The sequence below is a fragment of the Micromonas pusilla genome, assembly GCF_000151265.4.
Source record: "Micromonas pusilla CCMP1545 genomic scaffold MICPUCscaffold_14, whole genome shotgun sequence".
Taxonomy (NCBI): domain Eukaryota; kingdom Viridiplantae; phylum Chlorophyta; class Mamiellophyceae; order Mamiellales; family Mamiellaceae; genus Micromonas; species Micromonas pusilla.
In genome coordinates this window covers 543323-565413 of record NW_003315895.1, presented here as the reverse complement: position 1 = coordinate 565413, position 22091 = coordinate 543323, and the positions used below count along the sequence as shown (strand labels likewise).

General features: G+C 69.6%; 13 protein-coding genes across 13 annotated transcripts; 6 read left to right on the top strand and 7 right to left on the bottom strand.

Moving 5' to 3' along the window:
- Window positions 1-143: 143 nt before the first annotated feature.
- On the top strand, window positions 144-1523 carry MICPUCDRAFT_53149 (uncharacterized protein; the record flags this gene model as incomplete). Its single annotated transcript, XM_003063423.1, has 1 exon — window positions 144-1523. The coding sequence occupies one exon, from the start codon at window positions 144-146 to the stop codon at window positions 1521-1523; it is 1380 nt and encodes a 459-aa protein (XP_003063469.1).
- A 365-nt stretch (window positions 1524-1888) lies between these two features.
- MICPUCDRAFT_8832 (uncharacterized protein) lies at window positions 1889-2104 on the bottom strand (the record flags this gene model as incomplete). The annotated part of the gene is made up of 1 exon (XM_003063224.1): window positions 1889-2104. A coding segment is annotated over one exon (216 nt), but the record flags the coding sequence as incomplete, so codon positions are not given.
- Window positions 2105-3373: 1269 nt separating this feature from the next.
- On the top strand, window positions 3374-4840 carry MICPUCDRAFT_42767 (uncharacterized protein; the record flags this gene model as incomplete). The annotated part of the gene is made up of 1 exon (XM_003063422.1): window positions 3374-4840. The coding sequence occupies one exon, from the start codon at window positions 3374-3376 to the stop codon at window positions 4838-4840; it is 1467 nt and encodes a 488-aa protein (XP_003063468.1).
- Window positions 4841-4899: 59 nt separating this feature from the next.
- On the bottom strand, window positions 4900-6722 carry MICPUCDRAFT_53146 (uncharacterized protein; the record flags this gene model as incomplete). The annotated part of the gene is made up of 3 exons (XM_003063223.1): window positions 4900-6269; window positions 6421-6532; window positions 6687-6722. 3 exons carry the CDS (start codon window positions 6720-6722, stop codon window positions 4900-4902), a joined length of 1518 nt encoding a protein of 505 aa, XP_003063269.1.
- Window positions 6723-6909: 187 nt separating this feature from the next.
- On the bottom strand, window positions 6910-7566 carry MICPUCDRAFT_22429 (uncharacterized protein; the record flags this gene model as incomplete). The annotated part of the gene is made up of 1 exon (XM_003063222.1): window positions 6910-7566. One exon carries the CDS (start codon window positions 7564-7566, stop codon window positions 6910-6912), a length of 657 nt encoding a protein of 218 aa, XP_003063268.1.
- Window positions 7567-8333: 767 nt separating this feature from the next.
- On the bottom strand, window positions 8334-9254 carry MICPUCDRAFT_44911 (uncharacterized protein; the record flags this gene model as incomplete). The annotated part of the gene is made up of 1 exon (XM_003063221.1): window positions 8334-9254. One exon carries the CDS (start codon window positions 9252-9254, stop codon window positions 8334-8336), a length of 921 nt encoding a protein of 306 aa, XP_003063267.1.
- Window positions 9255-9977: 723 nt separating this feature from the next.
- Window positions 9978-13063, bottom strand: MICPUCDRAFT_53143 (uncharacterized protein; the record flags this gene model as incomplete). Its single annotated transcript, XM_003063220.1, has 3 exons — window positions 9978-11906; window positions 12079-12884; window positions 13018-13063. 3 exons carry the CDS (start codon window positions 13061-13063, stop codon window positions 9978-9980), a joined length of 2781 nt encoding a protein of 926 aa, XP_003063266.1.
- A 460-nt stretch (window positions 13064-13523) lies between these two features.
- Window positions 13524-14087, top strand: MICPUCDRAFT_53142 (uncharacterized protein; the record flags this gene model as incomplete). The annotated part of the gene is made up of 1 exon (XM_003063421.1): window positions 13524-14087. The coding sequence occupies one exon, from the start codon at window positions 13524-13526 to the stop codon at window positions 14085-14087; it is 564 nt and encodes a 187-aa protein (XP_003063467.1).
- Window positions 14088-14302: 215 nt separating this feature from the next.
- On the top strand, window positions 14303-15430 carry MICPUCDRAFT_53141 (uncharacterized protein; the record flags this gene model as incomplete). Its single annotated transcript, XM_003063420.1, has 1 exon — window positions 14303-15430. One exon carries the CDS (start codon window positions 14303-14305, stop codon window positions 15428-15430), a length of 1128 nt encoding a protein of 375 aa, XP_003063466.1.
- Window positions 15431-15634: 204 nt separating this feature from the next.
- MICPUCDRAFT_53140 (uncharacterized protein) lies at window positions 15635-17235 on the top strand (the record flags this gene model as incomplete). The annotated part of the gene is made up of 2 exons (XM_003063419.1): window positions 15635-17165; window positions 17231-17235. 2 exons carry the CDS (start codon window positions 15635-15637, stop codon window positions 17233-17235), a joined length of 1536 nt encoding a protein of 511 aa, XP_003063465.1.
- Window positions 17236-17298: 63 nt separating this feature from the next.
- Window positions 17299-20976, bottom strand: MICPUCDRAFT_53139 (uncharacterized protein; the record flags this gene model as incomplete). The annotated part of the gene is made up of 1 exon (XM_003063219.1): window positions 17299-20976. One exon carries the CDS (start codon window positions 20974-20976, stop codon window positions 17299-17301), a length of 3678 nt encoding a protein of 1225 aa, XP_003063265.1.
- Window positions 20977-21168: 192 nt separating this feature from the next.
- Window positions 21169-21606, bottom strand: MICPUCDRAFT_53138 (uncharacterized protein; the record flags this gene model as incomplete). Its single annotated transcript, XM_003063218.1, has 1 exon — window positions 21169-21606. The coding sequence occupies exon 1, from the start codon at window positions 21592-21594 to the stop codon at window positions 21169-21171; it is 426 nt and encodes a 141-aa protein (XP_003063264.1). The 5' UTR covers window positions 21595-21606.
- A 183-nt stretch (window positions 21607-21789) lies between these two features.
- MICPUCDRAFT_9831 (uncharacterized protein) lies at window positions 21790-21987 on the top strand (the record flags this gene model as incomplete). Its single annotated transcript, XM_003063418.1, has 1 exon — window positions 21790-21987. A coding segment is annotated over one exon (198 nt), but the record flags the coding sequence as incomplete, so codon positions are not given.
- Window positions 21988-22091: the final 104 nt, after the last annotated feature.

Here is a 22091-nt window from a genome sequence, read left to right as displayed (position 1 = left end):
CACCCGACGCGCTTTTTGAGCTCTCTTTTTTATCACTCGCCAGCTTGCTGTTTCCAGTACTACGACGCGCGCGCGACCGCCGCGGCTCGTCGATCGCGACGCGCGCGCGCGAGCGCGCGCGCGAGCGCTCGCGCGAGCGCGGCATGACGCTCGCGACCGCGCGGTGGTGCGCGGAGGGCGAGCTCTCCCGGCGCGTCCGCGCGTCGGACGCCGGCGACGTCGAGTCGACCTGGGTCGCCGTGGACGGACCGAGCACGCTGTGGCTGACCTCGACGAACTTCGGGGGCGCGTCCGAGGTGGAGCTCGTCGTCATCGCGCGCGGGAAGGCGAACCCGGGGCAGAAGCTCGAGGGGATCCGGCTCGAGTGCGCGCCGTCGTCGCCCGTCGCGCCGCGCGCGTCGTCGCGTCGCGTCTCTCTCCTCCTCGCGCGAGTGCCGCCCGCCGACGCTCACGACCTCGTCGCGTTTAAAAAACTCCTCTCACGCAGGCGCGGCCGAGACGAAGCGCACGTCGCGCGCGACCCCGACGCGCGCACGCTCGTCGCGTTCGGTCCCACGACGACGCGCGCGCGCCGGCGAAAACCGACGGAGTCGCAGGCGCCGTGCGACGGCGACGGCGACGACGCGGACGGCGACGGCGGCGAGAGCGCCGAGGACGGCGCGAGGGTCTTCGCGTTCGCGTTCTTCGACGAGGAAGACGCGGCGCGTTGCTTCTCGCGTCTCGACGCGCACCTCGGCATCGGCGCCGCGGTGGTCGACGCCGACCGAGTCCCGCTCGTCCAGATGCTCGGCGAAGCGGCGACGACACAGACGCGAGAGGAGCCCGTCGGCGCGGCCCCGACCGCGGCGGCGGACGCGGCCGAGTCCGGGGCCGAGCGCGCGTCCGTCGAAGAAGTCGTCGAAGACGTCGAAGACGACGTCGACGCCGCGGTCCCCGACGTCGACGACGCGTTCGTCGTCGTGAAGCGCGAGGCCATCGAGCTCGGGGACGAGAGAGACGCAATAATCTTGGACGCCGCGGCGACGCCGTGCGACCCAATGGACGCGGACGAGACCCGAGCGGAAGCGCGCGGAGGAGACGCGCCGCGCGAGGACATCGAGGACCCGCGAGAACGCGCCCCGCCGCCGCCGCCGCGCGCGAACCCGCGCCCGCCGCCGCCGCCGCCGCCGATGGACGCGACCGCGTGGTGGTGGCCGCCGATGGACGAATTCGAGCGCGCGTCGGACGAGGACGTCGCCGCGATGGTCAAGACGCTGCTTCCGCTCGCGATGCGCCCCCCGCTCGCCGCCGCGGGGGAGGTGGACACGCCGGACGCGCGCGCTGCGCTTCGGTTCGCGGCGACGCCGATGACGAGCGACGGCGCGATGTCGTTCGAGAGATACGTGGACGTCGTCGACGGCGTCATCGCGCAGATGCGCGCGGACGGCGACGTTTTGTTCGACGGCGACGCGTGGGACGTGTTCGACGACGACGAGCTCGAGCTCGAGCTCGAGGAGGAGAAAGGCGACGGCGCGTACTTTTGACGAGCGGACGATCCGATCCGACGCGTTTTCCGTTATTACGACCGCCACGTTGACGAACGCGCTTTACGACGTCGCGCGCGCCGTTTAAGACGACTACAGTACTTGTACACGCTGCGCTACAACGACATCATGAGCGCGCGGAATTTATCCTGCACCTCCGACGTCCAGCTCTCTGGGAAGTTTTTCTTCTTCAGCAACCCAACCTGCGCGAGCCCGGCTTTATCATCGTCCAACAACCCCTCGCGTTCGATCCTGTCCAACGCGCTCAGGCTCTGCTCCACGCTCCGCGCCTCCCGCAGCTCGTTCAGCGGCGTCACGAACCCGTCCGGACCTTTGTCGCCCTCCAACCCGTTCTTCGCCGCGTGCCCTTCCTCGTTCACGATCATCGGGTCCGCGCCCGCGTTGACCAAAAATTCCGCGCACTCGTCGTAGTCGTACCCGAGCGCCATGTGCAACGCGGTGTTGTTCTTCGCGTTCGTCGCGTCGATCTCCGCGTGCTTCGCGATTAGCAGCTTGCAGACGTGCGTAAACCCGTTCTGCGCCGCGATGTGCAGCGGTCGGTTGCCGTTTTTCGCGTCCTCGCAGTTCGCCTGGTCCGCGGTGGTGATCAACGCGGCGAGCTCGCCGAGGGGTTTGTTCCAGCGGATCGCGCTGTGAATCGCGCGCGTCTCCGCCTCGGTCAGCGCGCGCGGGTTCACGTTCACGCTCGGCGCCGCCGGTTTCGGTTTCGGTTTCGGTTTCGGTTTCGCCGCCTCCGCCTCCGCCGCCGCCGCCGCCGCCGCCTCGTCCGCCATTCTCGCGGCCTCCTCCGTGTGACGCTCCTTCTCCCGGCGCGGGTTCGACGCGTCGTCGTCGTCGTCTCGTCCCCGTCGCGTCTGCGGCTGCGACTGCTGCGCCTGTTGGTGCTGCTGGACGTGTTGCCGCTGCGACGCGTGCTGCTGCGGCGGCGGAACCTGTTGCGGCGGCGGCGGCGCGGGCGTCGCGAACGCGGGCGTCCCCGCGGACTGCGTCCCGATCCCCAGCCCGACGGCCGCGGCGTTCGCGTCGGCGACGAGCTGCTTTCCCTCGAGCGCTCTCAGCACGATGGCCTCGATCTCCGGCACGAGCGCGGGGAGGAGCATCCGCGCCTCCATCGCGGTCGGCATCGGGGAGTGCGCGTATCCGCCGCCGGCGCCGCCGCCCGCGCGCATCGCGTTGGACGCGGACGAGATGTCCGCGGACGCTCTTCGGACGTCGTCCACGAGGTCGCGAATGTGCGGATGCAGCGACGTCGCGATCGCGTCTCGCATCGCGGGGCCGAGCGCGCCGCACAGGCCCTCGACCGCCTTCGCGAGCTTGCCGACCTGCTTGGACATGTCTCCGATCGCCTTCTCGACGTGCATCGACCGCTTGTCTTGCGTCGTCATGAACGCGTCGAGGCGGTTCTCGAGCTGCGGGAGAGGGAGGTAGGAGGGGGGCGCGTTGGACGACGTCAAATTATGCTCGACGACGAATCCGAAGCGCGCGCGGGGGCTGGGGAACGGCCGCGAGCGAGCGCGGGAGGCGGCGCCGGAGCGGCGCGGGACACACCGAGAAGCTCATGGTCGCCATGTCGACCGCGGTCGCGAGCGCGTCGCGAGCGTGCGCGTCGAAGACTGCGCGCCGAGCGACGAAGACGGCATTCCCGGGAAACGGTCCAAATTGTGGGCTCGAACGAAAGAGGACTCAGGTTCGTAAAAATATTTCACCCACCGCTCGGTTTCAACATTTGATCGCTTCCCCTTTCAACTGACCGGTGAACTATTTTTGTATGGAATGGCCCTCAGCTCGAGATAGGCTGCGGGAGGACAGACCCCGAGAGCGCGCGGAGCATGGCGACCGCCGCGACCCTCCGGGGTCCGACGTGGACCCCGACGTCGTCCTCGCGACGAGAGACGACGCGCAGACGTGGGATCGACGCCGCGCGTCCTCGTCGCCGCGAACGACGCGCCGCGGACGCGCCTCGCGCCTCGCGCGACGGCGACGACGCGCGCGAGATTTCATCTTCCAGGGACGACGGCGTCCCGGAGTCGCCTACGCGCGACGTCGGACGACGAGACGCGCTGTCCGGCGCGTCCGCGACGTTCCTCGGCGCCGCGGCGGGGAGCTTCGCGCGACGCGCCGTCTCCGCCGAGACGTCGACCTCGTCGAGCTCCGGCGCGGCGCCGTCGTTCGTCCCGATGACACCTCGGTCCCCGAGCGCGGTTCCGAACTACGCCCTGCGCGGTCCCTTCTTCGTGCGACGACTCCCGAGGCTCGAGCACACGTGCGTGACGTGCTTCCCGAAGTGCGTCGGCGACGCGTGCTTGCTCGGCATCGACGTCCACGTCCCGAGCGCGCCGCCGCCTCTGCCGGACGCGATGTTCCCGCTCGACGGAGTCTCTCTCGGCGGCGGCGACGACGACGACGACGACGACGACGACGACGACGGCGTCTCCGCCGCCGCCGCCGGGCGGATGCGAGGCGCGCCGTACCCGCTCGCGATCCTCACGTCCGGGTTCTTAGTCGACGCGGAGCAGTACGCGTCGTACGCGCGGCGGCTGTGCTCCTGGGGGTACGTCGTGCTGAGTTACAACAAGAGGGAGAACGTCGCCGGCAACGCGTTGGACGACGTCGTGAGCGCCGCGATGGTCAGGGACCTGATCCAGTGGGCCAAGTCCGACGTCCTCCTCGCGCCGCTGTTGGGGAGCGCGGAGGGTGATAACATTGGCGTGTACCTCGTCGGGCACTCCAGAGGTGGGAAGATATCCGTGCTCGAGGCGATCGACGACGACCGGGTGAAGGCGGTGACGCTGTTGGATCCGGTGGATAACACGGTGTACGCGCCGCTGGGCGAGGGGTTTCCTTCCGCGGTGCGCGCGATGCGAGGGAAGGAAACCGGCGAGGGCGGGGGTATGTTGTCGAGGACGCGAACGCCGCCGCTGTGCGTGATCGGGGGACTGTACGGCGGCGAGTGCGCGCCGCGGGGGAGCAACTACGTGGACTTTTTGAGGGAAGCGCCGAGGAACAGCTGGGGCGTGGAGGTCCGAGGCGGGCACTTTCAGTTCCTGGACTCGCCGTCGTTCGTGCAGCGCGCGGTGTGCGAGGAAGGCACCGCCGGGGACGCGCAGGTGAGGGAGGTGAGCCAGGCGCTCATGGTGGCGCACGGGGAGAGCATCTTTCGCGGCGTGAATCGCGAGCGCGCGTTTAAGAGGACGCTCGAAGCGCTCGAAGCGGCGTGGGGCGGAGGCGCGTTCAGCGAAGCGTTAGGGCAGGGGCGGGAGCTCCCGTGGGTCGTCCTTCAGGACGGGACGGGGTAGGAGACTGTAGGAGAAGACTAAGCGTAGGTATCGTATTAAGAAACGACGCGCGCGTGTCGTCACACGACGACGTCCGGGACGAGCGAGTCGTCCAGCAGCGCGCCGCTCGCGCGGTAGACTTTATCGAGGAACGTTCCGAGGTACTCCTCGAACGTCTCCTCCTCCACCACCGGCTCCGGCTCTTTCTCCTCCTCGTCGCCGTCGTCCCCGCTCGCGTCGTCGTCGCTGTCATCGTCTTTCTTCTCCTCCTCGTCTTCCGCGGGCTCCGGCGCCGGCGGCGGTTTCATCGCTTCCCGACGCTTTTTGAAAATCATAAACGCGGCGCGGAGTAAAAACGTCTCAAACTCGTCGTCGTCGAACCGAAACGGCGCGCTCTGCGTCTCGAACGACGAGAGCAACCCGACGTCTTGCTTCACGTCGATGCATATTCGCGTGTACTCCAACATCGTGATGTGCTCCGGTATCGGCGGCGTTTCCCCGTCCTCCCCCCTCGGCGACGACGCGGCGTCCGAGTCTATGACTTTCCACCGCCGCAACGCGCGTTCGAGGTCGTTCACGCTCAGACGCGGGTCCATCCCCGGCGTCCTCGCGAGCTGGCAGCACCACAGCGTCTTCTCCGTGAGTCGTCTCCCCTTCGCGAGGAGCGCCGTCGCTTCGTCGGTGACGCACCCTTTGAGATCGGCGTGCGTGACGTTAAACGGCGACCCGCAGTTTTTAAGCAAGTTGGCGCTCACGAAGTGGTTCAGACGAAGCGACAGCTCCGCGAAGCCGTTCTCCTTACCGACGCCGTACTTCTTCGCGGCGACGCGCAACAGCGCGACGAAGAACGCCTTGATCCCGATGCTCGACTCGCTCGCCGCGCCCTTCGCGTGGTTCCTCAAGTTCTGCGCGAGCGTCGCCTCGAAGCACTCGTCCACGGCTTCCGCCTTGAACGCGCCCTTCTTGTCCTTCTCTTTCCCGTCCGACACCACCTTGGAGTCCCTGCACAGGTCGCGGAACTGCGCGAGCGTCATCTTATCCGTGGTCGTCTTATCGTCCCCGCCCCACGACTCGTAAATCTTAAACAGCGCCTGCAGCGCGCCGCCGTACTCGTTGAGTTTCTCCAACGCCGCCGCGAGGTCCGCGTCCGCGTCCTCCACGGATTCCGCCACGAGCTCGTCGATCCCGAACGTCCTCAGATCGAGGTCTCTCGCGAGCCAGTCCCTGTCGCGAGCTCTCATCTCGTCCAAGGTCTCGTCCGGACCCCACTCGAACGGCGGCGTGGACGGCCGTCCCTCCCACCGCGACGTGAACGCCTCCGGGCCGACGCCGAAGTTCACCGTCAGCGTGTCGCCGTCGTTGAAAACCTCCCTGACGACCGCGTTCGCGTCGCACAGCGCGCCCTGCTGGGTGAGGACGCCCTTGGGGACGAACGACGTCGCGATGCCGCCTGGATTGAGGAGGGAGGGGTTGGGTGGGGAGGTCAGCGGGGAGCGCGAAGGAGGCGAGGACGGACGGACGGACAGATGGAGGAATCTACTCGCGGGGGAATGAATGAATGAAATGAGCGCATCGCTTCGTCCGCCGCGCGAGGGACGCACCGGAGAGGTACGCGAGCCGGTTCACCGCGGCGTACGCGAGCCATCGCAGGACTTGCTCGCCCATCCCACACTCGATGACGACGTTCGCGACGTCGGATATGTCCGCCTTGAGCTGCGAGGGACGAACGAACGGTGCGGGCGTGGTGAGGGGGGGAGCGACGCGTCCGTCGACGAGGAGGGTGGGCACACGGCCGATCGGGGGGGTGGGGGAGGGGCGCGGGACGAAGCGCGGGACGCGCGGACGCGAGCGACGCGAGGGCGCGCACCGTCTTCGCGGGGACGAGGTTCACTTTGAGCTTCATGGCTCCCCGACCGGAACCTCCGGACCCGACGCCGCGGACCGCGCGCGCGTCTCGGTTTGTGAACGCGACGTTGCCTAATCGAGGCCGTTCGCGTTCTGTTTCGTTCGTGCCAGCTCAGCTGAGAGTTTTTCGTCCCCCGTCGACGGCGCGCGCGCGCGTCGTGTCTGCGTTACTACGACACTCTACTCTATCCCGCGGCGCGCCGGCCGTCGCTTCTGACCACCCTCCGCCCCGTCGTCGGCCTCGCCCTCGACTCGTGCTCGCGCTTCCACGCGAACTTCGCACCCCACACCGTCTCCCGGCACAGCCGCCGCCACCCGACGCTTCGAAACGCACGCCATATCCGTCCCGCCGCTTCCGCGGCGCCGCTCGACCCGTCCCCTCGCGCGGACCTCTGCCGCGCGTCCGCTCGCATCTTCTTCTCCAGCGTGAGCATCTCCTTCGTGGTGACGTCTGCGAGACACAGCCACACGTGCGACAGCGCGAAGATCGCGCCTAAGGACATCGCGGAGCACGCGAACGCGCACGCGATCAAGAAAAACGTAGCCGCGTTCCACGACGCCGCCCTCGCCGGCCACCCGGTCCGACGCAGCGCGTCCACGCAGGCGCACGTCAGCGACAGCACGAGCGCGGAGGTGACGCACAGGAACGACACGAACCACCGGTGGTTGTCGTTCCCGACGCAGTTCGACACCGCGCCGCAGTGATGGTCGAACCGTCGGACGCACCAGCCGCAGTCGGAGCAGTGCCCCGCGCGAGGCGGACGCCATATCCGACACGTGCGGCAGTACCGCTCGCACTTACTCCAGTCCCACCGGTCCGTCTCCTCGTCGCGCAGCAGCATCCCCGCGCGCTCGAGCTCGAGCTCGTCGTCGTCGCCGTCGCCGCCGCGCGTAGTACTCGGGCGGTAGTACTGCCCGGCGTGGTCGACCCTCGCGACGGCGTCGTCCTCCTCTTGCTCGCGCACTTCCCTCCCCGCGCCCTCGCCCGCTTCCCTCGCCGCCGTTCGCGCCGCCTTCCGCGCGTCCAGACGCGCGATGATCGGGTCGTCCGTCGTCCCCGGGGGGATCACCCCCGGGTCGGATTGGCTCGTGACGTAGACGAGGACCAGGTCGACGACGAGGAGGGTGACTATCGCGAATCGCGTCGACGCGCTCGCGCGCTGAAGGGGGCCCGCGAACGCGACGAGGACGCAGAACACGAGCCACGCGGAGCCGCCGACGGGGCCGCCGTCTGCGAGAGCGAGGAGGAGGGAGGTGAGCGTCGCGCGCGGAGAGGGGCGACGGCGACGATCGAAGAGGCTTCGAAGGCGGGCGACGCGACGCGTCCGACGAGAAACCGACTACAGGATGAACGCGCGAGCCGAGCCGCGACGCACGGTCTTCGCAGAAGCGCTGGAACGCCATGTCCCACCCGTCCCCGCCATCGTCGCGATCGCGCCGCCGATGGTCCGCCTCGGTCGCGAGTATCGGACGCGAGTAGGCCTCCGCGTGCGACATCGCCGCGCGGCGGAGGAGTCGTCTGGCAGATCTGGAAGAGGACGACGCGTTCAGTTCAGTTGATAAAAAATCTTGAGTCGGTAGTGTACATCGAGACGTCCGCTACGGCCTATTACACCTGCAGCGCCTCCGCGATCGGCCGCGCCAACGACAGAATCTCGAACGGCGCGACGCCGCTCACGTTCTCCGCGGTCCCCGGACACGAGTCCGTGAGCCAAAACTTATAAAACCCTTGCCCGCCCGCGCCCGAGGACGCGGTGAATCGCTTCCACGATGCGTTCGGAAACACGCCGTGCGTCACGTACGCGCTAACTTTCATCGCGCCCAGTCTGGATAATAACTTCTGGCACTCGATGAGAGTTCCTCCGCTCTGGACGAGGTCGTCCACGATGATCACGTGCCTCCCCGCGGGCTCGCCCTCTTTCAGCTTCACGAGCCTCTTCTCCCCGTCTCGGACTTTGGTGCAGACCACCTCCTCGTAGCTCTTGAAGAAGACGCCGAACCGCTTCCTCGCGCCCTCGTCCGGGTACGCGATGACGATGTTGTCCGCGTCGTCTAACTCCGCGATGCGGTTCAACAGCAGCGGGATGCCGCTCTCGAAGTACGGCAGGATGTTATCGCCAAAGTAGAACCGCTCCTGGAGCGCGTGAATGTCGAAGATCAACGTCGAGCACGGCCCGCCTCTCGACAGCGGAATCTTACTCAGGATCCTCGCCAGCGTCACCGCGGTGGCGATCTCGCCCTCTCTCTCCACGCGCTCGCTCGTCCCGGTCGGAAAGAACGGCAAGATGAGCGTGAACGACGCGACGAACATCTTCGGCAGGGAGTATATCACGGATATCTGCTCGAAGATGACCTCCGGGGAGTGAAACGACGCGAGAAACGCGACGTGCCTGTCCCTCACCCCGTGCGCGTCGTTGACGAAGAGGTTCGGGAACCCATCCGGGAACGTCCGCCAGTCGATGCTCCCGAGCTCGACCGCGGTGCCGCCCTCGATGTCTTCCTCCACGATCTTCTCCGCGAGCGCCTTCATCTCTGGCGCGTAGAAGAGCACCGGGAATCGCCCGTTCTTCTCCAGTCGCGTCAGACGCGGGAGCGCCTTGGTCGTGACGTCCCGCCGCGCGATGTCCGCGCTCAGGAGCGGGTTCGGACTCGAGGCGCGCGCCCTCCTGGACGGCGAGTTCACGCTCGCGCGCAGGGACGCGACGCCGCGCGAGTTCGACGACGACGACGACGACGACGACGACGAGGGCGCGTCGACGACGGCGATCGCGGCGTCTTCCGGCGCGTCGACGACGGGCGCCTCCGCGGCGACCGCGGCCAGCGCGGCGGCGACGACCGCGCTCTTCGGCTTGAGCGCCTTCGCTTTAGATGTCGCGTCCGCCGGCGTCGCCTTCTGCTTGCCCTCCTCCGGGGACGCGACGCCTCCGACCGCGCGCGGCGTCGCGGGGAGACGACGCGCGCCGAGACCTCTTCCCCGACGCGGAGGAGGAGGAATCGTGGTCCTCGCCCCCGACGCGCCGCGGTCGCCGCGGCTGACGCGCGAGGAAACGAGCGCCGCGACGGCGCTCCTCGAGAGCATCGCGGTCGTCATGATATCGACGCCCACGCCGAGGTGGCGGTCGCCGGCAGCGGGTGCCGCGCGGACGACTGAGGCGAGCGCGACGCGTGCATTACACGACACCGCCAGAACCCTAGGTCGGCGAGTCACGATGAGCGTATTTGCTGACAGGAACGCTGCGTGCGTTATCAAATTTCACGGGTAGACGTCCGGGTACCGCTTCGCGTCGGAGGCCTCGCCCCCGCCGCCCCCACCGCCCCCGCCCGCGGGCGACTCCAACAAGTCGCGGACCGTGGACAGCCGTCCGCGCAGCGAGTCGAGAAACTCCGCGGTGAGCAGCGATCCCCGACCCCCGGGCGTCGCCGCCGCGCTCCCCGGTCGCGTCGCGCCCGCCGACGCCGCGCCGCCGCCCCCCGGCGATGACGAAGGTCGGAACTTCGCGTACGACGGCGGCGGCGGCATCGGCGGCGGGCGGGAGAAGGAAAAATCCCCGTCCATCGAAATACCGCTCGTCGTCTCGCGAATATTCGCGTCGCTCGGGCGCGCGTTCTCCTTCGCCGGAGAAGAAGACGAAAAGCAGTCGTCGTCGTCCCGCGATGAAAACGCCGCACGCGCCGCGGCCACCGTCTCGCTCGACGCCTTCACCGTCTCCAACCGCAACACCGCAAGCTCCTTCTCCTGCGCGACGCACTTCGCCCTCCACTCGCTCGTCTCCGCCTGCGCGCGCGCCGCCGCGCGCGCGCCCTCCCGCGCGGCGCTCTCTAACCGCGCCTCCGCCGTCGCGGCGCGCATCCGGAGATCCTCCGCCGACGCCGCGCTCTCCAACGCTAACGCGATCTCTGCGTTCACGCTCGAGAGCCTCGACTCCGCTTCCGCCTGGGCTTTACGCGCGGCGCCCTCGCGCGCGGCGATCGCGCGCGCGGACGCGAACGCGTCTTCGAGCGCGTCCGTCGCCGCGGCGGCGGCGCCTCTCGCCTCCGCCGCGTCCGCGGCGGCGTCCGCGAGTCGACGACCTAAATCGGCGCGCGCCTCCGCGGCGGCTTCGAGTTGCTTCTCCAACGACGCGCAGCGCGTCTCCGCGGCGGCGGCGCGCTCCGCTTCCGCGGCGGCGACCGCGGCGATGTCTCTCGCGCCCACGCCGGATTGGTCCTCGTGGATCCTCGCGAGCTCTTCGTGACGCGCTTTCGCGTCCGCCTCCGCGGCGTCCGCGCGCGCGAGCGCTTTCTCCGCCGCCGACTCCACCTGCGTCAGCAGGCTCTCCGCGGACTCCGCTTTCGCGTTCGCGTCGTTCGCGGCCGCTTCCGCTTTCTCCGCGCGTAACGTCATCGCCGCGAGCAACCCGCGCGCGTTCGAGAGTTCGGTCTCCGCGTTCGCCGCGGCGCGACGCGCGTCCTCCGCGGCTTGGAATGAAGCCGCCGGGGGAGGTTCCGCAGCCGCCGCCGCCGCTCTTGGCGACGACGGAGGCGAGCGCGCCGCGAGCGCGGTCTCGGCTTCGTCCGCGCGCTTCTCCGCGGCTTCTTTCGACGCCGTGATCTCGCTGAGCTCGCGCTCCAACGCGCGGACTTCGTTCGTCAACTTCGAGACGTCCTTCCCAGCCTTCTCCGCGGCTTCCTCCGCGGACGCGAGTCTCTCCCGCGTGCCTTCGAGCTCGGCTTCGAGGGCGTTCCTCTGGGCTCGTTCGTCTTCGAGCGCTTCCCGTACCTCGTCGAGCGCATCGGTCGCGTCCGCGTCGACGTCCGCGGTCGCGCTCGACGCCACGGTCGCGGCGGAGGCGGCGGCGGCGGCGGCGGCGGCGGCGGAGGTGAGACTGCTTCCCATACGACCCCGTTCGCGTGGTGCACGCCGTTCCTTAAGGACTTTCCCCGTCGCCTCCTTCTCCGACTCCGCCGCCGCGCGCGCGCTCGCCTCAGCCTCTTCTCTCGCGTCCTCCGCGTCTCGTTCCGCCTTCTCCGCGCGCGCCGTCGCCGCTTTCGCTTCACTCCGCGCCGCGTGCGCGTCTTTGGACGCCTCCGCGGCCTCCTCCGCGACCCGCGCAAGCTCCCTCTCGAGCGCCTCCTCCGCGCTCGCGGCGTCTCTCGCCGCCTCCGCCCTCGCCGTCCTCGCGTCTTCCCTCAGCGCCGCGCACTTCAAGCGAACGTCGGGGTGAGGTACAAAGGCGTCAGAAGCGGAGTTGAAAGGCGTCGAGGGCGGGGATTGAAAGCGGGGGGTGGGCGGAGAGATGCGCCGGGCAAAGTCCTTAAGGATCGGCGTCCACCTCGCGAACGGGGTCGTATGGGGACCAGTGTATAGAACGCACCTCCGCGTTCGCCTTGAACAGCGCCCGCTGCGCCTCCTCTCTCGTTTCGCGCTCGCGCGACAGCTCCTCCTCCGCCGCCGCGATATCGCGCTTCAGCGCGTTGATCTCCCCCGCCGCGGCCGCGGAGACCGCCGCGAGCGCGCCGGGGGACGCGGGCATCCGCGCCGCCGCCGGAATCGGCGGCGAGACCGCCGCCGCCGCGCCCGGCGGCGGCGGCGGCGGCGGCGCGTCGTCGTCGTCGTCGTCGTCGTCGTCCCGCGCCGGCTCCTGCTCTCCCCAGGCGGACGACCGCCTCGGCGACGACGAGCCGACGCCGCCTCCCGCGACCTCGTCGCTGACCTCGTCCGCGTCCATCGGCTTCGGCGCGTCGTCGTCCGACGTCCTTCCGACGTCGTCGACGACTTCGTCCCTCCCGACGTCGTCGTCCTCCTCCGTCGACGTCTCGCTCGCGGCGGCGAACGCGGGTCGCGGCGACCGCGGCGGCGACGCCGGCGCCGCCCTCGGCGGCGGGCTGCTCACGTCCATCGGCGCGCGGCCTTCCTCCACCGCTCTCGTGTCCTCGATGATCTGCGCGACTTTGCGCTCGAGCGCGTCCACTATCGCGACGATCTCGTCCGCGTCGCCGTGCACGACGAGCGCGACCACCTTGTCGCCGTTCTGCACGGAGAGCTTGAACACCCCGGGCGAGGGGATGCCCCATTGCTGTATGCGCTGCAGCGGGAACGCGCCGAGGACTTTGCCGTCCGTCTTGACGAGGCGAAGGCCGCCCTTACCGACGAAGACGTCGAGCTCGGCTTTGATTCCGCCTGGTGGGAACGATACGAACGGCGACGCGTGAGAGGGCGAGGAGAGCGCGATGAGTTGCGCGATGAGGTGTATGCCCCTGGGCGTTCGCGCGGGCGGGGCGGGGCGGGTTCGAGACGCGGACGCGGCGCGCACCTTTGCTGTCCTTCAGGTGGCCGCTGAACTGCTCGACGTCGGACATGACGCCGTCCGCGTGCGCGAGCGGGGTGGGGCGCGTCGACGAACTGATTCGCATTCAAAATAATCTCGTCTCGCGGGCGAGACGCGACTGCGCGACGAGACGAGCAGAACGACGAGCGCGTCGTGGTCGTCCTCCGCCGACAGACGCGTCGGCGCGCGCGCGCCGCCGTCCGTCCGCGCGCGGACGCGATGGCAGAGGCGTCGCCGCGCGCGGAGGAGATGGGCAACGATGAACACTACGTCCTGACCCCGACGGACGCGGAGGACCTCCTGGCGCGTCGACCCATCGCGCGCGCGTCCCACCCCCGCCCGCGCGCGAGATCTCGCTCCGATCGCGTTCGTTCGACGTCGTCGAGACGAGCTTCGCGACACGACCGCGCGCCGACCGCGACCGTCGACCCCACCTCCAACCTCGCTCGCAGAGACGAATAGCGTCCGGCGAGGACGTCTCGCCCGCGTCCATGGACGCCGCGTTCGACCCCCCGCCCGCGCTCGAGATGGAGATGGAACCGCGCGAGCTCGTCCGCGGCGAAAGCGCGAAGGCGACGCGATGCTTCACGACCGTGCTTCTGCGAGCGATGCGCGCGTCCCGGGAGCCGTCGCTGACGCGCGAGGAGTCGATCGCGTGGGCGTCGTACGTCGTCGTGAAGATCGCGGCGAGGATGATACGCTGCCATCCGACCCCGAGCGCGTTCGACGAGCTCTTGCGCGCGATGGCGGCGACGCGGGTCGTCGACGCCGACGCCGCCGGCGACGGCGCGAGTTGGCGCGCGACGAGACGCGCCGCGGGCTGGCTCTTGTTGCGCGAGCTGCGGCGAGACCGCGGCGCGGAGACGAGGGCGTCGAGATGGGCGATGGAGTTGGCGACGCGAATAGCGGCGGAGGGAGGTCCAGAGGAAGGAGGTGGGGGTGGGGTAGAAGGAGAACGGTACGACCGCGCGCGCGAGTACGAGAGAACGCTCTTCGGCTCGTTCGAGGTCGACGCGAGCGTCGACGCGGGCGTCCGCGCGTTTTTCTTCCTTTAGACGCTTTAGCTTAACTTAGCGGTGGTAAAACGATAACAACTTACCCTAGCGAATCGAGTCAACATCCCGACGCCTCGCGCGAGGACACGACCTTCTCGAGCGCATCCGCGAGGGCTCGTCGTACAGAATGCGTTTTTTGGCACCCCAATCTGATTTTTGGCACCCCAATTTTTTTTCGTGTCATCACCATCAGATCGAGGCGCGCTGTCGACGTCATGTCGACCTCACCGCCGCAGAAGCGAGCGAGACGAATGATAACCATCCCCCAAGACCTTGCGGCGGCCCTCGGGTTGAAGAGTGGTGGCTCGCCGACGTGCGAATTGCCCGAGGACGAGCTCGAGGGCCGGATGGCCCTCGCCGGTCTGTCGTCGCGGTCGGACGTCTTCAACTCCCCGCTTCTGGAAGGTTTCGTCGCGGACGCGCCCGACGTGTTCACCGCGGAGGTGCTCTCGCGGCTCGACGACGGCGACCTCGCGATGCTCGCGCTCGTGAACCAGAAGATGCGGAAAGTGGTGTTCACGTCGGTCGGCGAGGTGAGATTTCCACTGAGACTGAAAAACCATGTCGGGTCGATCAGCCAGCTGGCGTGGGCGAAGCGCATGGGGTGTCCGTGGGACTCGAGAACGTTCGCGAGCATCGCGAGGGGTGGGAACGTGGAGGTCGCGAGGTGGGCGAAGGAACGAGGATGCCCGTGGGACGAGAGTACTTGTTCTTCGGCTGCGGCAGCTGGCCACCTGGAGATGCCGCAGTGGTTGCGAGCGAACGACTGCCCGTGGGACGAGAGCATTTGCGCCAACGCCGCGTGTGGCGGCCACCTGGAGATGCTGCAGTGGGCGCGCGCGAACGGCGCCCCGTGGAACGTGTGGACTTGCCGCAAAGCCGCGGAGGGCGGCCACCTGGAGGTGCTGAAATGGGCGCGCACGAACGGCTGCCCGTGGAACGAGGGGACTTGCGCCGGAGCCGCGCTTGGCGGCCACCTGGAGGTGCTGCAGTGGGCGCGCGCGAACGGCTGCCCGTGGAGCGAGGGGACTTGCAACGGAGCCGCACGTGGCGGCCACCTGGAGGTGTTGCAGTGGGCGCGCGCGAACGACTGCCCGTGGGACGAGTGGACTTGCGCCAACGCCGCGCACGCTTGCGAGGTTGCCGCGGAAGGCGGCCACCTTGAGGTGCTGCAGTGGGCGCGCGCGAACGGCTGCCCGTGGAGCGAGGGGACTTGGTCCTCCTTACGAGAGCGTTGGAGTGGGCTTCTAGAATCAAGTGCATTGGAAGGGGAACAGAAAGAAAGGGTGCGGGAGTGGTTCGAAGCGAATATCGGTCCGCAGCATGAGGATAACGTCCTTTAGACAGCTTAACTTATTAGCGGTGGTAAAACGATACCTAGTCTAGCGAATCAATACCCCGACGCATTGCGCGAGGACACGACCTTCTCGAGCGCATCCGCGAGGGCTCATCGTACAGAACGCGTTTTTTGGCACCCCAATCTGATTTTTGGCACCCCAATTTTTTTTCGTGTCATCACCATCAGATCGAGGCGCGCTGTCGACGTCATGTCGACCTCACCGCCGCAGAAGCGAGCGAGACGAATGATATCCATCCCCCACGGCCTTGCGGTGGCCCTCGGGTTGAAGAGTGGTGGCTCGCCGACGTGCGAATTGCCCGAGGACGAGCTCGAGGGCCGGTTGGCCCTCGCCGGTTTGTCGTCGCGGTCGGACGTCTTCAACTCCCCGCTTCTGGAAGGTTTCGTCGCGGACGCGCCCGATGTCTTCGTCGCGCACGTGCTTTCGCGGCTCGACAGCGGCGACCTCGCGATGCTCGCGACGGTGAACCGAAAGATGCGCGACGTCGTGTTCGATGCGCCAGTCGAAGACGTGAGGGACGTCGCGGCGGTGAGGAGAGAGCTCGCGAGAGTGCCAAACTTCGTCGGATCGATCGGCAGGCTGGCGTGGGCGAAGGAGCGAGGGTGTCCGTGGGACTTGAGCACGTTCAGGTGCATCGTGAGGGGTGGGAACGTGGAGGTCGCGAGGTGGGCGAAGGAACGAGGATGCCCGTGGGGCGCAGTTACTTGTTATTCGGCTGCGGCAGTTGGCCACCAGGAGATGTTGCGGTGGTTGCGAGCGAACGTCTGCCCGTGGAACGAGGGGACTTGCGCCAACGCCGCGAGAGGCGGCCACCTGGAGGTGTTGCAGTGGGCGCGAGCGAACGACTGCCCGTGGGACGATTGGACTTGCACCGGAGCCGCGAGAGGCGGCCACCTGGAGATTGTGCAATGGGCGCGCGCGAACGGCTGCCCGTGGAGCGAGGGGACTTGCAACGGAGCCGCGTGTGGCGGCCATCTTGAGATTGTGCAATGGGCGCGAGCGAACGGTTGTCCGTGGGACGAGAGTACTTGTTGTGCGGCAGCGGGTGGCGGCCACCTTGAGGTGCTGCAGTGGTTGCGAGCAAACGGGTGTCCGTGGAACGATTGGACTTGCGCCGCAGCCGCGGAATGCGGCCACCTGGAGGTGCTGCAGTGGTTGCGAGCAAACGGGTGTCCGTGGCACATGACTACGTGCGCCGCCGCCGCGGAAGGCGGCCACCTTGAGGTGCTGCAGTGGGCGCGCGCGAACGGCGCTCCGTGGAACGAGTGGACTTGCGCCAACGCCGCGTGTCGCGGCCACCTGGAGGTGCTGCAGTGGGCGCGCGCGAACGGCGCTCCGTGGGACGAGTGGACTTGCGCCAACGCCGCGTGTCGCGGCCACCTGGAGGTGCTGCAGTGGGCGCGCGCGAACGGCGCTCCGTGGGACGAGTTGACTTGCGCCGCAGCCGCGGAATGCGGCCACCTGGAGGTGCTGCAGTGGGCGCGCGCGAACGACTGCCCGTGGGACGAGTGGACTTGCTCCGGAGCCGCGGCAGGCGGCCACCTGGAAGTGCTCCAATGGGCGCGAGCGAACGGCGCTCCGTGGGACGAGAAGACTTGCGAGGTTGCCGCGGAAGGCGGCCACCTGGAGGTGCTGCAGTGGGCGCGCGCGAGCGGCTGCCCGTGGAGCGAGGGGACTTGGTCCTCCTTACGAGAGCGTTGGAGTGGGCTTCTAGAATCAAGTGCATTGGAAGGGGAACAGAAAGAAAGGGTGCGGGAGTGGTTCGAAGCGAATGTCGGTCCGCAGCATGAGGATAACGTCCTTTAGACAGCTTAACTTATTAGCGGTGGTAAAACGATACCTAGTCTAGCGAATCAATACCCCGACGCATCGCGCGAGGACACGACCTTCTCGAGCGCGTCCATCAGCGAAGCGTTCATGCCGACGGAGAACCCGCGTCGGGAGAGCGCCGCCGCCGCCTCCGCCGTGGACGAGAACACGACGTCGTTCGACGGCCCAAACGCGGCGTCGTCCGCGTCCGCGTCCGCGCTCGCCGCCGCCGCCGCGGACAAGAGCGTCTCGTTCGTCGCGCTCTGCTCGCGATCGAACCGCGCTCGGACGGCGTCTAACCCCCGCGGGTTCATGCCGGGGAGGAGGTCCGCGGCCGGCGGCGCGAACGCCACGCGCTCGTCCACGCCCGACCTCGCCGACGCCACGGGGGCGTCGGCGGCGGGTCGTCGTCGCGGCGGGGGAGGGAACGGCGCCGCCGCGGGGTTCAATCGCGTCGCCGCGGTCGAGCCGCCGTCGCTCGCCGCCGTCGTCGTCGCCGACGCCGTCGTCGTCGCGAGCGCGTCCCACGGGTCTTCCGCGTTCTCTTCCTCAGCGGCGCGCGCGCGCGCAAGCGCCTCGGCTTCGCGCGCGGACGGCGAGTCCGTCCCCGCCGCGTCGGAATCGCGTCCGAGGATGTCGAACCCGCCGCCGCCGCCGTTCGAGGCCACTTCTTCCGCGGCGGCGGCGGCGGCGGCGGCGGCGATGACGCTGCGCTCGCGCGTGCCCTTCGTCGGCGACATCCTCTTCACCTCGGACACGCGCGCGGCGACGGCGGCGGCGGCGGCGGCGACGTCGCTCCGCCGCCGCTCCAGAGGTGGCGGCGGAGACGCCGGCGGCTCGACCCTCGCCGGCTCCGCGCGCGCGGCGTCGTCCCCGTCCGTCTTCGCCGGCGGTGGTCTCGTCCTCGCCCTCGTCGGAAGGTCGTCCAACCCGACCATCATCCCGCGCAGCCCCGCGGCGAAGCCCTCCACGTCGTCACCGTCGTTCGCCCTGACGTCCCGAAGCCGCGGCGGGTCGCCGACGCCGGTGGACAGCAACGCCGCGAGCGCGACGGCCTCGTCCGACCCCTCGGTCACCGCGTACTTGCCCCCCGCGCGCGCGTACACCCTCGCGTCGCCGTCCGCGCCCGCTTGGCCCGTCGCCGGCGGCGGGCGCGGAGGAGGCGGCGCGGGGGGGGCGTTCGCGACGTCGAGGAAGTCGTCCGCGTCCGCGAAGCGTTCGATCGAGCCGTCGTCGTCGTCGTCGTCCGACGTCAACGCGATCTCTCGGTCGTCGTCGTGCTCATCGTCGTCGTCGTCGTCGTCGTCGTCGCCTTCGTCGCCTTCGCCCCGGGGTACGCCGGTGACGTCGATCGCGCCGTTGCCGTCGTCCCACGGCTCGCCGATGAGCCCGTGGTCCATCGTCGCCGTCGCCGCCGCCCTCTCCGCCGCCCTCTCCGCCGCCGCCGCGCCGCCGTCGACGGTCGCTTCGTAGTGCTTCCGCGCGGACTCGAAAATATCGGGGTAGTCGAACTCGTCCGACGCGGACTCGGACGCGTCGTCGTCGCTCGTGACGACCTCGCGCGCCGCCGCGCGGGGTGCAGGGGGCGTCGCCGCGGGCGGCGGCAGCGGCAGCGGCGGAGGCGGCGGCGGCGCGGCCGTCGGCGTCGAGTACGGCGTCTCCGTCTCCGTCTCCGCCGCCGCCGCCGCCGCCGCGGCGCCGCCTCCCGTCGCGGCGCCCTGGCCGCCGCCGCCCGCTCTCGCCGCACGGTTCGCGGTCGCTCGCGCGAGAAACATCGCGCAGACCGCGCGAAGCTCCTCCTCGGAGAAGTCTTCACGCATCGCCCGCAACGCGCCGGCGAGCGGCCGCGCCGTTCCCGGTCGTCGTCGAAGCAAAGCGTCGAGCTCTTCGCGCGCGTCGCCGCGAGGGGAGCGCTCGCGCTCGCGCTCGCGCTCGCGCGCCGGCGCCGGCGCCGGCGCGGCGGCCGCTCGCGCGCGCGCTCTCTCGTTCTCCGCGTCCGCGAGACCGCGGATGAAGCGCTCGCTCGCTTCGTTGACCGCGTCGCTCACGACGGTCGCGATGCGCGCTTCGTCGAGGACGACGCGACCGTCGCCGCCGCCGCCGCCGCCGCCGCGTCGCGCGCGCGCCGCCGCGTCGATGTCAACCTCGTCGCCCGACTCGGACTCGGAGTCCTCCTCGTCGGAGTCGTCCCACCGCTCGTCCGCGCTGTCCCTCGGCGCGCGCGCGGCCGTCCGTCGCCGCCGCCTGGACTCGACGCTCTCCGTCCGCCGTAATACGACGCCGCCGTCCCTCCGCCGGCCCTCCGCGATACCCTCGCGTTCGCGTCGTCGTCCGAGCTCGCTGATGCGCTCCGCCGTCCTCGGAAGGAAGTCCGAGAACATCTCCCAGTCCACTCTGTCGCGAGGGAGCAACCCCGGCGGCGGCGGTATCCGCATCGTGTACTGCGGCGGTATCCTCGGCGCGGCGGCGCCTCGCCGCGGCGGCGCGCGGACCCTCGACCGCGACCGTGACGGGTCCCGCGACGGGTCCCACGACTCGCCGTCGCCGCTCTCCCAGTCGATCGCGGAGTCCGGACGCGGCGAGGTCGACGGCGCGGGCGTCCTCGAGGATCGCCGTCCTCTCGCGCCTCCGCCGTCACCGCCGCCTTCGCCGTCGCGTCGCGCCGCGCGGTCGCGGTCGCGCGCGCGGTCGCCGCCGCCGCCGCGCGCGGGTCGCGGCGGCGGCCTGCCGCGCCGTCGCGACGCGGAGGCGATCCCGTCTCCCTCCGCGGCCGCGTCCGCCGCCGGGTCGCGGCGGCGGCTCCGCGCGCCGGCCCGCGACGCGTCGCGGCGAGAATCGTCGTCGTCGTCGTCATCGCGATCGACGCCGTCGCGAACCGCCCGTTCCATCATCCGCGCGAGGTCGTTCACGGCGTCCGCGAGCCGCTCCTGTCTCGCCGCGACGTCGCGTTCCGTCCGTCGCACGCGTCGTTCGATCGTCTCCGCGACGGTCGCGAGGATCGTCCCGGTCGCCGCGTCGTCTTCTCGGTGGTCTTCTCGGCGGTCCCGGTCTCGCGCGCGCCGCCCTCCTCCGTCTCCGACCGCGCGTCGTCCTCGTCCTCTGGGCCCCGCGCGCGGCGCGGCGCGGCGTCGGGACGCGACCTCTTCGGAGTCGTCGCTCGAGCCGGCGTCTTCGAACGACGACGGCGACGACGACGACGACGCGTCGGACGCGTCGGACGCGAGCGACGGCGCCTCGGACGAGGACGTCGGCAGCGACTCGCGCTCGGGCTCGTCGCCGCGATGGCGACGACGACGAGCGCGACGTTGTTGTCGTCGCTGGCGTGGAGGAGGAGGATCAACAGTAGGATCAACCTCGCGATCGCGTCGTCCCGTCTGGGTCGCGCGGCGCGACGCCGGTGGCGGCGGCGCCGCCGTCGCGGCGTATCGCGCGTCGCGGTCGCAGTCGTCGTCCGCGCGCGCGTCGCTCCTTCGCCGTCGCGCGCCTCGGTCGTCGCTCGCCGGGCGGGGGGGGGCGGCGTCGTCCCTTCTCGTCGTTCCCGGCGGGCCGTCCGCTCCGCCTCCTCGCGCGCGTCGCGTTCGGTTCGACGCGCGATGGGACGACAACAGCGCGGACTCTTGACGCGCGTGTTCGCGCTCCATCGCGCGGAGCTCTTCCACGAGCGCGTCGAGGTCGTCTCCCGCCGCCGCGCGCTCGCCGGCGCCGCGACGACGCGACGACATCTCGCTCGCAGCGCGCGGAGGAGTGATGATTAGGGGAGCGTTCGCGTTCGACTACGACTGAGGCGATTGTTACGGACGAATGAGGCCGCGGGAGGCGACGCCGGGTCGACGACGACGGCTCCGACGAGGCCGATGTGCGTCCGCTACGTTCTGTTTTACATCACGACGCGACGACCGTCCCCGCGCTCGTCATCAGCTGATCGCGCACGACCCCACCGCCCCGTCGCTCTTCTGCGGCTTCTTCCCCTCCCTCGCGACGCGCTTCGCCTCCACCTTCCGATGCCAGCTCTTGAGCACGTCCGCGAGCTCGTCCACGAACACGATCCCGTCGTCCCCCGCCGCCTCGCGCATGACGTCGTCCAGCTCCTCGTCCGTGGGCGCGACGCCGTCGTTCAGTCTACGGATGAGCGCGCCGGTCTGCTCGCGGCCGAGGCCGCCGGACTCGTCGACGTCGAACTCGCTGAAGAGGCGCTCGAGGAAGAGGACGTCGTCCTTCGGCAGGCGCTTGAACCGCGCCGCGGGGGTGTCCTCCGCGGGCGTCCGGGGCGTGGGCGGGTACTTGTAGTCATTGCTCTCTTGAACGACAGCGCCGGCGATGCCCCCGTGCATCCCGGGCATCGCGTCGCTCGGGTCAGCGTGTGTGGGCCGAGCGCTGTCCCCGACCCGTCCTGTCGTCTTCAAAATAATTTAACTTCGTCGCATCGTTTCTGATGACCTAAGGAAGGCCCGCGCCGCGCCTCGATCATAGAGCGACGCGCGGCTCGGCGGACGACGCCGCGCGAACGAATCGAGTCGAACGCGCGGTCGGTCGCGATGTCCGCGCTCTTCGACTTCAAGTCGTTCCTCGTCACGCTCCTCTTCTTCATCTGCACGTCCGCGTACGTCAAGATGAAAGCGCCGTCGATGGTGGATCCGTACCGCACGGGCGTGCGAGGCGTCTTCTGGAAAGCCGCGCGCGTCGGCGAACGGTTGTCCCCGTACGTGTCTCTCTGCTGCTTGTTCATGGCGTTCCACACGTTCTGGTACGCGGGGAAGTGATCGAGACATTTGTGGCGATAGGTAGCGAATAGGTAGGTGACGGCGCGCGCGGAGGAGCGACGGCGAGCGGTCTACTC